Source organism: Malurus melanocephalus, unplaced genomic scaffold (genome assembly GCF_030028575.1).
Source record: "Malurus melanocephalus ecotype Western Australia unplaced genomic scaffold, MMel_1.1 scaffold_355, whole genome shotgun sequence".
Taxonomy (NCBI): domain Eukaryota; kingdom Metazoa; phylum Chordata; class Aves; order Passeriformes; family Maluridae; genus Malurus; species Malurus melanocephalus.
The window spans coordinates 366,566-381,611 of NW_026623587.1; the positions used below are offsets into that span (position 1 = coordinate 366,566).

Below are 15,046 nucleotides of genomic sequence, written 5' to 3' on the forward strand. Positions count from 1 at the left end.
GAAACTGCCCCAGGCAGCGGGGCTGAGCTAAACACAAGAGTGGGGTTAACTCAGCTGTTTAATAAGCAGAAAGCAGGCAAAGCTCATCCCTTTGGTATTCCACAGCTGGCAGTGTGAGTTTCCAAATTCAAAGTGGGGAAACTCCTTGTCACTGGGTTTATTTGATATCTGAGGGCTCCAGGGTGGGCTGGGTGCTTCTCCTGAGGTCCACTGGGTTGGAGCAGAGGACAGGGACACTGCCTGGTCCTTCCAACTGTACCTGCCTCCTTGGCACTTTCAGGTGGCACTGGGACACAAAAACGTGGATGTCTGGGTTTCCACTCACAGCACACTGTGGCTGGCTTGGTCCTTGCTGTGGGTAGGGGACAGCAGGGGCTGCTCTTTGTGTCAGCCTTCTGGGGTGCCTGAACCCCCTTCCTGAGAGCTTCTCTGTGGAGGATAACCAAGGCTCACTTTATGAAACACACACCTGCTTTCTCCTGATGGTGCCACGAAGTCACATCCCTGAAAATGGAAATTCTGAATAAAACTGTATGACTGCTTGCACYGAGACAATTGGTTGATTACTCATGTCCACAGATTGGTCATGGATCTGAAGATCAAATCAGGAATGGAGAAAGGCCACTTCTCTGTTTTTTTGGTGGCGTTTCCTTTTTTCATCACTGTCTGCCACGAACAAGCCAGAAGGGAAGCCTCAGAAACCCCCAGCTTTGCTGCTCTTATAATGCTGTTGGCCAGAGCATGGAAACACAGAATCACAAAATCTCCTGAGCTAGAAGTGACCCACAAGGATCATCCAGTCCAACCCCTGGCCTTGCACAGGATCCCGCCCAAATGATCCCAGCATGTGGGAGCTCCTGGAACAGGTCCAGTGGAGATCTCTGAAGCTGGTCATGGTCCTGGAGAATCTCTCTTACCAGGACAGGCTGAGGGAGCTGGGCCTGAGAGGCACTCTCATCAATGTGTATGAATATCTGAAGGGTGTCAGGGCACTGACCAGGCTCTGCTTGGCAGCGTCCAGCAGTGGCCCAAGTGGCACCAACTCATGCCCAGGAAGTTCCACCTGAACATGGGCAAGAATTTCTTTCCTGTGTGGGTGACTGAGCACTGAACAGGCTGCCTGGAGAGGGTGTGGAGTTTCCCTCACKGGASATATTCCAGARCCATYAAGACACAATCCTGTGCCAGGTGCTCTGGGATGACKGTGCTTGGGAAGGGAGATGGGACCAGATGACCCCCATGGTCCCTTCCAACCCGACCATTCTGTGATTCCRTGCGCCTGAGAGCGCTGTCCAAAGGCTCCCCGAGCCCTGTCCGCCCTGCCCGGTGCTGGGCCGAGTGGCACCGAGCTCCCCGGGCCGCGGTGGCCGCGGTGGCCGCGCTCGGAGCCYGGGGACAGSCGGGGACAGCCACCGGGAACCTTCGTGCGGCGGAACCTTGGTGCTGCGGCGCGGGGCCCGCGCACGGCGGGGGCGGGCTGGGGGCGGACCGCGCGGAGCCGGGGCGGGAGCTGAGGCGGGATCGGGGCCGGGATCTGGATCGGGATCGGGAACGGGAACGGAGCCGGGATCGGGATCGGGAACGGAGCCGGGATCGGGATCGGGAACGGAGCCGGGATCAGGATCGAGACCTGGAACGGGGCCGGGATCAGGAGCAGGAGCTGAGCCGGGAGCGGCCCCGCGACCCTGGCCAGGCCGAGATGTACGCGGGGCTGCAGGAGCTGGGAGTGGCCAATGGCGAGGACCTCAAGGAGACCCTCACGAACTGCACGGAGCCTCTGAAGGCCATCGAGCAGTTCCAGGTGCGGGAGATGCCGTGTGGGGCCGGGCTATGTGGGGACAGTGAGCGTGGGACGGCCCCGAGTGCTGTCTGGATTTTTCCCCCTTTTTATTTGTTATCCAACGTGCCGTTCTGAGTCCCCGCTGCGGTTGTGTTGCAGACGGAGAACGGGGTGCTGCTGCCCTCGCTGCAGTATGCCCTGCCCTTCCTGGACCTGCACGGCACCCCCCGGCTCGAGTTCCACCAGTCCGTGTTCGATGAGCTGCGGGAAAAGCTGCTCGAGAGGGTCTCTGCCATCGCTCTGGAGGGRAAGGTCGAGGAGAGGTTTGTCAGCAGTCTTATTTGTTTCTTGGAGTGAATTGGGAATTCTGTGTGGAAATAAAGTGGATGGGTGACTTCTGCAAAGRAGGGTTGGGTTCTTCAAGGACTGAGTTCCACTGGCTTTGAGAGGAGACACTGTGTTCCTTTACTGCTCCAGGGTACTTAGTGTCATGCTTTTGGTGTTTTCAGATACAAGAAGCTGGAAGATCTCCTAGAGAAGAGCTTTTCCCTGGTCAAGATGCCCTCAATACAGCCTGTGGTCATGTGTGTCATGAAGCACTTGCCCAAGGTAGGATCCCTGCACTGTTGTCCTGTGGTGTGACATGGTGTGTTACTGGTGTGACATCTCTGCTGTGGCTCTGGCTGGTGGGCTGTGCCCTCTCTGCTCCTTCTGAAAGTGTGTTATTTAGTATCAGGGGCTGACTGAAGTTTTAATACATTCTTTTGTCTGCTAATAACTCAGTGRACTAATTCAAAAAGCTTTTTACATTTTTATAATCAGGTGAGACTATTTTCCTATTTTCTTCAATTCATGCAGCTTCCTAAAAGCAGTCAAATACACTGACAGGTGAATTTTTCCACAGCTGATTTACAAATCTATGACAAGGGGAAGGTAAAACTTGAAGAGTGCAATTAGAAGTAGGCAGGAGGGAAATTCAGGTCTGTGAAACAAAAATCTCTAGGACTGCCCTTACTAAAAACATTGTATTGCACTTAGGGTAATGGATTCAAAACACTACAGGAACTTAAATAAATTAAGGAGTTTGGAAACATCACCTCAAATCTCAGCACTGTAGATTTAAAGTAAATCTATTTTCTTTGTAAGAAATAAGGAGGACCTTGGGGTGTGATTTGGTGTTTGAAGAAATGTCTTAGGGCTGGCTTCCTGCTAGAGGGAAAGGTAAAAGCCAAACCTGTGATACTGCTGGGGCTTTATTGTCCTGATAGATAAATGCCCAGGCTGCCTGAGGTGGGATCAGGGGATGGAGGGGATTGTCCTGCTCTGCTCTGGGACRGCCTCACCCTSAGTCMTGGRAGCARTTTGGGCATCACAGTATAAGAAAYATCTAAAGCTGCTGGAGAATGTTGAAAGGATGGTGAAGGGCCTGGAAGAGCCGTGTGAGGAGCATCTGAGGGYACTGGGATTGTTCAGCTGGAGCAGAGACTGAGGGGAGACCTTCCCAGGGCTGCAGCTCCTCCCGAGGGGCAGCTCCGATCTCTGCTCTGGGACAGGGACWGGARCCAGGGAACGGCTGGAGCTGGGYCAGGRCAGGCTCAGGCTGGAGAGCAGGGAAAGGTTCTTGTGTCCCCAGAGGGTGCTGGCACTGCCCAGGCTCCCCAGGGAATGGTCCCGGCCCCGAGGCTGCCAGAGCTCCAGGAGYGTTTGGACAGCGCTGCCAGGGATGGACAGGGTGGGGCTGTTGGGGGGTCTGGGCAGGGACTGGGCTGGGTTTGATGATCCTTGTGGGTCCCTCCCAGCTCAGGATATTCAGTGATTCTGTGATTGAGATCTCTCCTGTAGTCAGTTATGGGTTACAGGGTCGGTGGGCAGGTGAGGTGCTGTGCACTGTGTAACTGCTCTGTGGACTGCAGGTCCCTGAGAAGAAGCTGAAGTTGGTGATGGCTGATAAGGACCTGTACAAAGCCTGTGCTGTGGAGGTGAAGAGGCAGATCTGGCAGGACAACCAGGCTCTCTTTGGGGATGAGGTGTCRCCCCTACTGAAGCAATACATCCTGGAGAAGGAGAACATTCTCTTCAGCAATGATATTTCCTTCTTGCAAAATTTCTTCAGTCCGTCTCCCAAAACGAGACGTCAAGGAGAGGTAAGGACAAGGGAACTCACARTGTGCTGGTGAGGGGAATTTTATCAACTTTCAGTCAACCATAACATAACAGGCTGTTTTCTCCTGCCCACCTTTGCTGCTGAAGTTGTTTAGCTGGACAAAGTCTTTGCAAGAAACACCAGGCCACTTTCTTCCACACATCTTAATTAAAGCAGCAGGAATTATTTTAATAGTTGTGTAATAATTGATGGATGTTCTAAGTTGTTGATACACTTCAAAAAAAATAAGCAAGGCCAGATTTTTTTCTCTGTTGTTCAGTCTGGCTTTAATCACCTCAGCTGTTCTGAAGGCTGAGCATCTCTATCACATCAGTTTGATTATGCTGATATGTTGAATTTGCTTTCTTGGGACTTTTTTTTAGTGGACATAGCTCAACAGAAGTTGCTTTTTTGTTGTAAAAATGGAAAAGGGTGTGAAAAGATGTAGTTAATTGGCTTCCAGAAAAGTTGCTCTTTGAGTGGAATTAACTATAAGGCAGTATAAAGCTTTAATTTCAGAGAGGGTAGCTCATCTGTTACATGAGGGGTGGTTTTAGGCYTGTTTTGCTTTCAAAATCATTTACTATAAATGCCCTGGTGCATTTTACTCCAGGTTTGYACTGCAGAGTTGTGCTTTAACCCCAGCTGGGCACTCAGGACCACACATCCACTTGGTCACTTCCTCTGAGGGGATGGGGGGAGAATCAGAAGGGTAAAAGAAACTTGTGGGTTGACATAAATATGTACTATGGCTGTTGAAGATCTGACGAGTGTCTCTTGAACAAATGTTATTGAAAAGCTTGGTATAAATAGTTCCTTTTCAGGACCTCATGCCAGCAGATGCTTCAGTCTTGGTAAATCATGTAACATAATTAATTGACATTTTGTTTGTGTGTGTGAAATGAGAGCATCTGTTGGTACTTAGCCCATGTTTTCCCCTGTGAGCWCAGGTGGTGCAGAAGCTGACCCAGATGATTGGGAAGAACGTGAAGCTCTATGATATGGTGCTGCAGTTCCTGAGGACATTGTTCCTTCGCACCAGGAATGTCCATTACTGCACGCTGAGGGCAGAGCTCCTGATGTCAYTGCACGACCTGGAGATCAGTGAGATCTGCACTGTTGACCCCTGTCACAAGGTACCAGTCATGTGGCACAGATGGGGATATTACTGGAGAATTTTCTGGAAAAAGCCCAGAGAAGATGGGTCCTTTCTGTAAAGAGAGTTCAGACCTTGAACCTAAATGTCATCTTGTATTTCTTGAAACTTCAGGTGAAAATTTCACCTTGGTTAACCAGCAGTTAACCATGAATGCTTTCATTTCATAATCCCTGAACTATTCAAATTTAGGGTATTTTGGTAGTGTTAAAAGCAATGTCTAATCTGACATCTAATCTATGTACATGCTGCAAAAATTATAAAAACCATCAGCTAGCCCCAGGTTCATACTCCAGGCTTCCSTCCCAGCTGTGGATATGCTCCATCTGTCAGTAAACTGTGTGTGTAAATACTTTGGTTGTTGAATTATAAGAAAACAGGAAACTATTCAAATATTGGGAAGTAATGGATGTGTTAATGGCACAGCAGGATCTTGTTAGTGGCCCCTTTCCATGGTTAGCATCACTCTGAGCTGGACCAAGGCTTTTTCTCTGAAGCAGTTAYTAAGTTTTACATACATTTTGCTTTAAAAATATTTCAGTAATACAGCTCAAAAGCAGAAGCACCTCCACTGTCAGTATCCCCTTATTTAGATGGTGGGAGAGCAATTGCAATGACCAAAACAAACCAAATTTTTATGTCTAAGTGATGCTGCTTCTTTCTCTCCTACTTGTGTAAATCAACAGATATGCAGGGCAGTGGTATATTTAATAAATGCCTGCTCCTTAATTGCCAGGGAATGCCTTTCCTGGAAGGGAAGAAAGTGACCCCAGGTTAACTTTCGTGGGCATTTCTGACCTCCTTTTGGGATACTGGCATTCCTGACCTCCTCTGTGTTTGGGACCAGCGTGGTACCATGCCTAAGTGCATTAATGAAGCATCTTAATTTGAGATATTTGAAGGTTATTCTGAGCCTTTTTTTTCACTGTCACGTGTTCTGTTGCTGGTTTACTGAGTTCATAAAGCTATCTCTGTTTGGTGACAGTTCACCTGGTGCCTTGATGCCTGCATTCGGGAGAAGTTCGTGGACAACAAGAGAGCTCGGGAGCTGCAGGGGTTCCTGGATGGAGTGAAGAAAGGACAGGAACAAGTGTTGGGGTGAGGCACTTGTGCTGTTTATTGAGAAACTGAAAGTGGGTTCCTGGCACTCACAGCATCTGACAGATGCTGTGGGGGTTCATTCTTCCCTAAAGCCAGCAAGTCTTCAGCAGCTCCTCTGCGCAGCCACATCCCAAATATCCATCAATGCTCTGGGGCACAGCCGAGCACATCCAGGGGGCAGAGCTCAGTGCTTTACTTGCCACTCTGGAGTCTCCCCTGTGGCCTGRTAACTAAATTCAAGGGCCTTTKTTAGAGAGTCAGAATAACCTGTTAKGARTGTCTTGTYTGGCATTAAAGAAAATGGGCTGGTGAAGTTTGTCAGTTAATGCACTTCATTAGCTTCAATTGATACCCCTACTGTGATCTGGTACAGTTACTTTTCTGGAAGTGTCCTCAGAGGATTTTATTTAGTTGGTAYTTTCAGATTTTATCCATCAGTGTTTTAAATTATTTGAGATTTCACTTTTACCTGTTATTTTTCAAAAGCCTCTGAGAYCTTTCTGTCCTCAGCACTCTGAGATGGTCAGAACCTGCCATCTCAAAGTGCTGGGGCCACCAGAGTTCTGCTGCCTGGGGGCTGTCTCCTGCTCTCTTCAAGTGGCTATGGGAGATCTTGTGCTTGATCTCCTTGGAGAAGGCTTTTAGCACTTGTTTTTTGTGCTCTTTTAAGTCAAAACCACCATGAATGTGATTTGTTAACAAGGCAGGAGAAGGTTCATCAGGTGCACATGGCTGAGTGTGAACCTGTACAACAGAATTGTTTGTTATGCATGACCAGTGTTTGATTTTTACTTCTCAGGGACTTATCAATGATCCTGTGTGATCCCTTTGCCATTAACACCTTAGCCTTGAGCACCATAAGGCACCTGCAAGACCTGGTTGGGCAGGACACCTTACCCAGGGTAAGCATTGCAGCTCGTGTACCTCACCTGAACTGTAGCCTTTGCTGACTGACAGCCATCAGGGAAGGACTGGCACTGTACAAGTCTCATTAAGTTCTCAGATGAGTCAGTTGGAACAAGGGAAACATGATTCTTGTTCATTTGCTGTACAGCTCTGCAGGAGCTGTGTGAACAAGGGCATTTTGGAACTCTTCAAACTGACCATGAATTCTTTGCATGGCTCATTCTACCCTGGCAGCTGTGCACATATAGAATAATCTGTAGAATATGTGCCTCCCTGCTTTGTCTTTCCATCAGTTTGTCTGACAGCAGCACCTTTCTCCCTGCCATGGTGAATGCCATGGATTTGTTTGCACTGTTCTGGTCTGGTGGCTCAGATAAAACACAGTTCCTGCAAGTGGAGTCTGCAGGAGGTGCTGAAGTGTTRAAGGAGGCACCCTGACAGGTGCCTGAACAGTGTGAGGCACTTGCTGGGTTTATCCCTGAGTTGTTAAATGCTACTGTTGTGTGGAATAACTTCCTTGTGACAGTTACAGACTGAAAATTGTGTGGGTTTCAGGATACAATATAAACAAAAAACCCATTGTCATTCTTACACACCCTTTCTTCTTTCTTTTGCTGAGATGGCTTAATTTATCCTGTCAAACATTATATTTTAGTGCATTAATTGGGCTGGACCCATTTTAAAAAGATGTGATCAGATAGTTGCAAACTTCCTGGTGCATTATGAATTTACAAGCCCCCACAAACCCTTAGGTGTGTCAGTTATCTGATTCCCATTTGAGGATCAGTTTTCAATTAACTCGAAGAACTGAATGCCTTTAGCAGTCTTGGATAAAGCTGAAWATCCAGAACAGTTTTGAATACAAAYCACTTRTTCCAAATAAATATCTCATGTGGAAGATCAAACCAGCTGTTTTTCTTCTCYCCTTAAAATTTGAGGAAAGCCCAGATCTGCTGCTGCTCCTTAGGATGCTGTCTTTGGGACAGGGGGCCTGGGACATGATTGACAGCCAAGTCTTCAAGGAACCAAAAATGGTGAGCTATTTTATGTTTAGAATTTAATACAATTTATCAAATTTAGTATTGTTCATTATTTTATTGCATTCCTGATTTAACATTCATTCTGGAAACCTCTTGTCAGAGCTTTCTTGGGAAAAAAATATGGCAGTGGTCACCGAGCAGCTCCAGTGGACATGCTGTGAGCTTCCTTTTCCTGCTTTTTTATTTCCATGAGTGCCTTACTGTTCTAAAAATAACCTCTGTCAAATCCTGCACTGGTTGCTCATTGCTCTCTCATTATTCCTGGGGTCTTGTACACAGCTGATGAGTTTGTAGAACACGTCTTGCATGAGGAAGGCAGGCTTTCCAGGACTGGTCTCAAAMTCTGGTAGCAGATTAGAAGCTTTTCATCATGTTTTCCCCTCCCAACTCTGTTACAGCAGTTCTGTGTAGTGCCACATTTAGCTATAATCATTCCATGCTTTGGGAATACTTTCCCAGTATTACAGGTGTAGTTCAGCTGAGGGCAGGAGAACCAACCCTGGTCCTGCACAGCAGGGCTGTTCCTCAAGAGGAATTTGCTCTTTCTGTTCTGAGCTGTAAAGCAGTAAAAGTTTACCTAGGGGCACATTTCAGGTCTCCAAAATCCATCTATTCCTGGCTGCTGGCATGTTTAAATTCACCACAGGGAGGGTGGGCATTAACACTGGCACTGTAGCAGTGAGAGTGGCCAGTAATTTTGAAGGTAGGACTGTGATTTGTGTTCTCATGAACCTTTTAGCCAAAATGCTCAGTTTCTTTCTAAAGGGAATCTCCAATTTTGTATTTAAAATCTGATGTATCTGTGGTTGTGTTGCCACAAATAAGCCTGGGCCGTGCTGGGAGTCTGTAATTATTGATAACAGCACTTTGGTGTCGTTCTGAACACATCCCATGCCTGCAGCAGTGCTGGGAAGAGCCTSTTAGAAGAAATGTTACATAATTGTCCAAAGAAAGGGATGGAGCAGGAGAAGTTCTGTAGCTGAGATGAAGTACAGTTTTCCTAATTACCATGGAACATGTGGAAGTGAATTATTCAAGAATTTTGACTGGAACTGGATGTGTGAAGCTGGTTTTCCTCARTGCCTCACTATTTGTCACAGCACTCCAGGACCATTAGGTGGCATAAAGTGACTGATGATGGCTCTATTCTCTTCCCTCTGTCCTTGCCTCCCTCCAAGGAAGCTGAGCTGATCACCAGGTTCCTGCCCCTGCTGATGTCCTTTGTGGTGGATGACCACACCTTCACTGTGGATCAGAAGCTGCCCTCAGAGGAGAAGGGACCAATCCCCTACCCCAGCACCATTCCTGAGGCTTTCACCAAGTAGGTACCTGGCCCCATCCACTGCATGGTCTGGAGCCAGGGAAAAACACTGCCTGTGCTAAAGGCTTCTTGGGATGAGATTCTGTGCTAATTCATCAAGTCTGAACTTCCCCTTTAGCAGAACAGGTATCCATTGTGTTTTCTCAAATAAAATGCATCAACATAAAATGATATTTCTTACAATGACCATTCTTTTGGCAGATTCAATGTGAAAATATCTGGTGTTTCTGTTCAGTTTCCCAGGCAGCAAATGCTGAGTTTTGGGTGGTATTTAGGTGCAGCTGGACRTGTGCCCATGCTGGGTTCTGAAGAGCACTACTGGAAATCACAACCAACCTTTCTCTGTTAATATCCTGTCTCTCCGGGAATGTCAGAAGGATAATTAAAACCTCTGTGTGCTCTGTTTTATTCAGATTTTGCACTTATTTCCAGCACAATTCTTGTCTGYGTGCCAGAATCTGAGATACTGGCTGCTGGTAATTGTGCTCTCCTCTATGACAGTGTTGATAATTTGACTATTGGGAGACTAAAACAGTATTGGAGTTTGCATAATTTTTGAGTATTTGGGCTTCTTCTCAACCCATTTTGAACAGCACTTTTATCATTAATCAATTATAAATGTTCACAGCTTTACCCAGCTGTGTTCAGTTTTGCTGGAGTRTGGTAGTGAACACAGGGATGATCCATCTGCTCAGTCACTGAGTAGCTGCTCTTTAGAGGACTTGAGCTTAGCCACTGCTCAACAGGCTTCATAACTATACCCAAAGTATTTTAAACCTCTTAAAAAATCTTTGAATTAAAAAAAGAAATCTGGTTTAGCTTTATTGATGAAGGAATTTTGCTTGTGCCGTAACAGATTCCTGCAGGAGAACAGAATAGCTTGTGAGATTGGGCTGTATTACATCCTTCACATCACCAAACAGAGGAACAAGAATGCTTTCCTTAGGCTCCTGCCAGCACTAGGTGAGTTTTGTCTCATCTTCTCTTCTATGACTATTTGCCTTGTATTGGACACTAAAACTGAAGTGAAAGAGATTTCAGAGCCATACAAAATGAACCTTTGGCTTGTCTGGTGACTCAGTGAGTCCTTGCAGAAGTGTTTGGGTTTGTTTGCAATTTTCTGCTCATCTGAGAGTTTAAGGACAGTGGCTGAGGGTCAGTAGTTCCTTACATCAAGGGCTCCATTAACAATGAGATTGGTTGAGAACTGTTTGGAATAAATCTGAAAGATAAAATAGCATGGGGCTTGATTCTGCTACTGCCCAGGGTGATTGCTGTCCCAGAATTTACTGGGACTTGGCTTTGTGTGGTGAAAAAACCTGTAACAAAGTAGGGCTGAACACAGCCRTCCTTTTTTCACCAGCATTATCTTGTTCACTGACTCCTCTGGGATGAGTTGCAGGAGAGCTCTGGAGCAATTTGCTGCTAATCTTCTATGTCTGGAAAATGAAAGCCACCTGCCTGGGCTGCCTGTTATCAAAGGAAATGAGAAAAAATGACTGAGAGAAGGAAGGCTTAGATTAGATATTAAGAAGAAATTCTCCCCTGTGAGGGTGGGGAGGCCCTGGCACAGGGTGCCCAGAGAAGCTGTGGCTGCCCCTGGATCCCTGGCAGTGCCCAAGGCCAGGCTGCACATTGGGGCTGGGAGCAGCCTGGGACAGTGGGAGGTGTCCCTGCCCATGGCAGGGGGTGGCACTGGCTGATCTTTAAGTCCCTTCCAACCCAAACCATTCTATGATGAATTCTCACTGCAAGGTTTTCAGCAGGAACATGAGCTGTCAGGACAGGTTTTGGCACATCCTTGTCAGTCTGTCTGTTCCCTTTCCATGTTTTATAGTTGAGACATTCAGTGACTTGGCCTTCAGTGACATTTTCCTGCATCTGCTCACTGGTAACCTCACCCTGCTGAGYGATGAGTTTGCACTTGAGGAGTTCTGCACCAGCCTCTTCGATGGCTTCTTCCTCACTGCCTGCTCCAGGTAAAGAAGATTTTTCTCACTGAAGACAGGGAGTTTACAAAATGCCTGGGAGAGGTTTTAYTGCTTTGAACAATAGTTTTAATAGTTTACCCAATTCTTCACAGACAGTGAAAATATGAGCCTGATACTGTTTTCCTTTAAGGAAAGGCCTATGTTTTGGGATCAACTTTTTATCAGCAAAACAGTTATGTTTTGATTATGAATTTTTATCTAAACTGTATTTCAGTATCCCTAAGTTGGAGTTGCAAAGGAGAATATACTTCAGGCTTTTGCAATAGTTCTGGATATGTGGCATTGACTTTGGCTTTTTGTAATACCAGTTGCACACAGAAATCTGTTGCTACCTCTGGTCAGTCACTGTGGTTTAGCTGGTGGCCTCCAGACTTATCCAGTCTATAGAAAGCTTCCCCAAAAATGGCTGAAAGTGTTGTTGGGGCATAGCTGCATGTACTGCTGCTGCTTTCTGCACACACTCGAGGGACAAACATCCTCCTGCGTGTGCCTGTCCTACAGAGAGCAGCTGCTGCCACCTCTGTGCTTAAAATCTGCCCCTCCCTCCTCATGGCTGTGCAGGTAATCCACTCCTGTTGAACAATTTCTTGAAGGTCTAAGGCARTGTTAGTGCTTATATTGTTAGCCCTTACAGAAGCTACAATTCTCAGGGGTTTGGAAAATTATCACAAAGTGTGTGGTGAGTGAATTAATATGGTGCTGTTGCTGGAGCTTCCTTGCTCTCAGGATGGTGTTTGTGTATCTTGGTTACTCTGCTTTCAAATGGCTTTTGCAGGAAGGAGAACGTGCACAGACATGTGCTCAGGCTGCTGCTGCATCTGCATCACAAAGTGGCCCCAGCCAAACTAGAATCTCTCCAGAAGGCCTTGGAACCCACCAAGCAGGTAGGAAGGGAAGCAGGAGAAAGGGAAAATGAATGGAAATGAAAGCAGCTGCCTTTCCAGATGTTGTTTAATGGAGCATGTGCTCTRCTTTCCAACTGTACCAAGCTGTGGTTTAATCACCTTTAGCTTAATCACCTTGTAGCTTCCTCTTTCTGTGTTGGTCTGTGTTAGAACACACAGGGTGAGGGCACAGTGGGTGTTCTGGCTGGACTGGAGTGTGACTCTCCTGTTCCTCATTCTTTCTGCAGAGTGGGGAAGCTGTGAAGGAGCTTTACAACCAACTGAGTGAGAAGCTGGAGCTCCGCAAGCCCAGCCCAGCTGAAGTGACTGAGACCCCCTCCATGGAGCTGCCCCTGCCCACCGTGCCCACTCCAGCCTCACGCTGAGCTGTGGCTGCACAGCAGGACTGACAGGAGAGGAACTGACCCTGTGCTGCCTTCTGAGCATCTCTGCCCACATGGTGGAAACAAAAGCCACTGAAGCTCCTTCAGGAAACGCTGCAGTTTGCCTGACTCACTGGCTCGTGCTGGTTAGAAAGCTGTATGCAGTGCATTGCAAGGTTTACTTTTCTTAAAGATAGCTGAGTGTCTTCTTGTAGATCCACTTAAAATCTGACTGTACATTTTTTTTTAAAAAAAAAAAAAAGAAAATGCGTATTTTTAAACTTGGCATCCTGTGTTTTGAAACTGCTCAGTGAGTGTGGTTGAGCAGGTGGTGTGGGCTCTTGAGGCTTTCTTTGGCCTTGGTTTGCCCCTGTGCAGAAGATGCTCAAGAGGAGGAAGAGTCAGAGGAGATGAGCTCCACTGAAAGCATTTCCTGTTGGAGGTTCCAGCTCTTGTGGCACGTGGCAAGATGTGCTGCACTAGTCAGAGATGTCCACTGCTGTCCACAGCCTCTTCTCAAATGGGCTTTTACAAAGAGAGCCATGAAKGAAACCATTTTCTCCACTTTCCTCCCCACTTTCCTCCGAAGAAGTAGCTTGAAGTGAGTCCTGGAGCCAGTTCCAAAGAACAAGGCTGTGATGTTCCTCAGTGACAGTAGGGGTTGAGTGTAGGCAGAGTCAAGTTCAATGTCTGAAAAAATAGAATTATAGAAGTTACCTGGGTTGGAAGGGATCTTTCASATCACCCAGTGCCACCCCCAGCCTTRGGCAGGGACACCTYCCACTGTCCCAGGCTGCTCCCAGCCCCAATGTCCAGCCTGGCCTTGGGCACTGCCAGGGATCCAGGGGCAGCCACAGCTTCTCTGGGCACCCTGTGCCAGGGCCTCCCCACCCTCCCAGGGAACAATTCCTTCCCAATATCCCATCCATCCCTGCCCTCTGGCASTGGGAAGSCATTCCCTGTGTCCTGTCCCTCCATCCCTTGTAAAGAGTCTCTCCATCTTTCCTTCAGGCTCCCTTCAGGYGCTGGAAGGCTGCAATGGGGTCACCCCAAAGCCTCYCCAGGCTGGAAGGTCTGTTCTTTATGGCTCACTCATGTCACTGTTCCTGTTCCAGTTCTGCTTTTGCTGCTGCCTCGGGTGGAGCGTGCAGGGGCTGTTCAGTGCCCAACCACCCTTTGAGGGAAGAACCTTTTCCYGATACCCAACCTAAACCTCTTTCCTTTCCCTCTCCGCCCCCATCAGCCCTTGTATCCTGGGGCTTGAGCCCATTGAGTGCTAAGTCATGCCCAGGAGACTTTCTGTTTCCTGAAGCTGTGTCAAAAGATCCCAAACAAACATTGTAGTTAAATAGAGGTGGAACTCCCTCCCCAGTGCTTCTCCCTCCATTTTTTTGTGGTTTTCTTTCTCCTGAGCTCAGAACTGTGTTAGGGAAGTGACTGTCCCCTCTCTTCATTGCCCTGGTGTTTTTTTCTTTTTTCTCCTTTGGTGCAGGCACTTGTGACACCCTGTGGGAGAACAGGAAAGGTGCAAAACGTTTGGGTTTGTYACAGGTGCACTGTGCTGTAGCCCACATTTCTCTTGTCTCCACTGCAGCTCCTGGGGTCAGTGCTGCCTCTCAGCAGTTCTGACACTGGGTTTGTTGGAAGCAGGGCCTGGGTACAGCAGTTGAGTCCTTCTTGCCAAGTTTTGGTTTCAAACTGTTTAAACTGTTCTGGTAATTTAGACAAAATAACATCCCACAGCTGCTGCCAAACCTTCAGCATTGAACCTGCTCAGGTCTGTGCTTTGCTCAGACTTTGAGGTTATTTCAGGGTTGTTTTGGGGATTCTCTCTGTCGTTTGAGGTTCCCCTTATCCTGAGGCTGATGTGGTGCTCTCTTGCAGCAGAAATTTGTAATCCTGGATGATTTTTTTTTTTTACTGCTTGATAGAAGGGCCTCTTGTGTTTCTGTCTTACCTGCAGTACTGGCGTACACAATGGTGATTTTTCCCAGTTTTTTATGTCCACAAAGAAACCAAATCCCAAAATATGAACTAGCTCTTCCCTGTGCTGGTGACACATTTGGCTGAGGAGGGGAGAGCTGGGCAGCTGAGAGGGAGTGGCTGCCAGTCCGTGCTCTCCTGGCCTGCTGCTGCTGAAAGGTGTGAGAAGACAATTTCCAGAAAACAATGTTAGTAATTAACATCTTCCATGTTTCGAGATGAGAAACGTTTCACTCCTGTGCTGGAAATTACACAGAGTCCTTTTGTACACGTGAGTCTCTGCATGGCAGGAGCTGAGCTGGCTGTGGTGGGGTGCAGGGTCTGGGGTTCTGGGGATCCAGGAGACTGTGGGGTGCAG

At 47.5% G+C, this 15,046-nt stretch overlaps 1 protein-coding gene across 1 annotated transcript; it reads left to right on the forward strand.

Annotated features, from left to right (window-relative positions):
• The first annotated feature begins 1,508 nt into the window (after nucleotides 1-1,508).
• Nucleotides 1,509-12,988, forward strand: NELFB (negative elongation factor complex member B). The gene is made up of 13 exons (XM_057378349.1): nucleotides 1,509-1,801; nucleotides 1,940-2,103; nucleotides 2,290-2,389; nucleotides 3,694-3,924; nucleotides 4,874-5,059; nucleotides 6,065-6,177; nucleotides 6,980-7,082; nucleotides 8,025-8,120; nucleotides 9,305-9,447; nucleotides 10,304-10,410; nucleotides 11,285-11,426; nucleotides 12,214-12,322; nucleotides 12,571-12,988. The coding sequence occupies exons 1-13, from the start codon at nucleotides 1,700-1,702 to the stop codon at nucleotides 12,706-12,708; spliced, it is 1,734 nt and encodes a 577-aa protein (XP_057234332.1). The 5' UTR covers nucleotides 1,509-1,699; the 3' UTR covers nucleotides 12,709-12,988.
• Nucleotides 12,989-15,046: the final 2,058 nt, after the last annotated feature.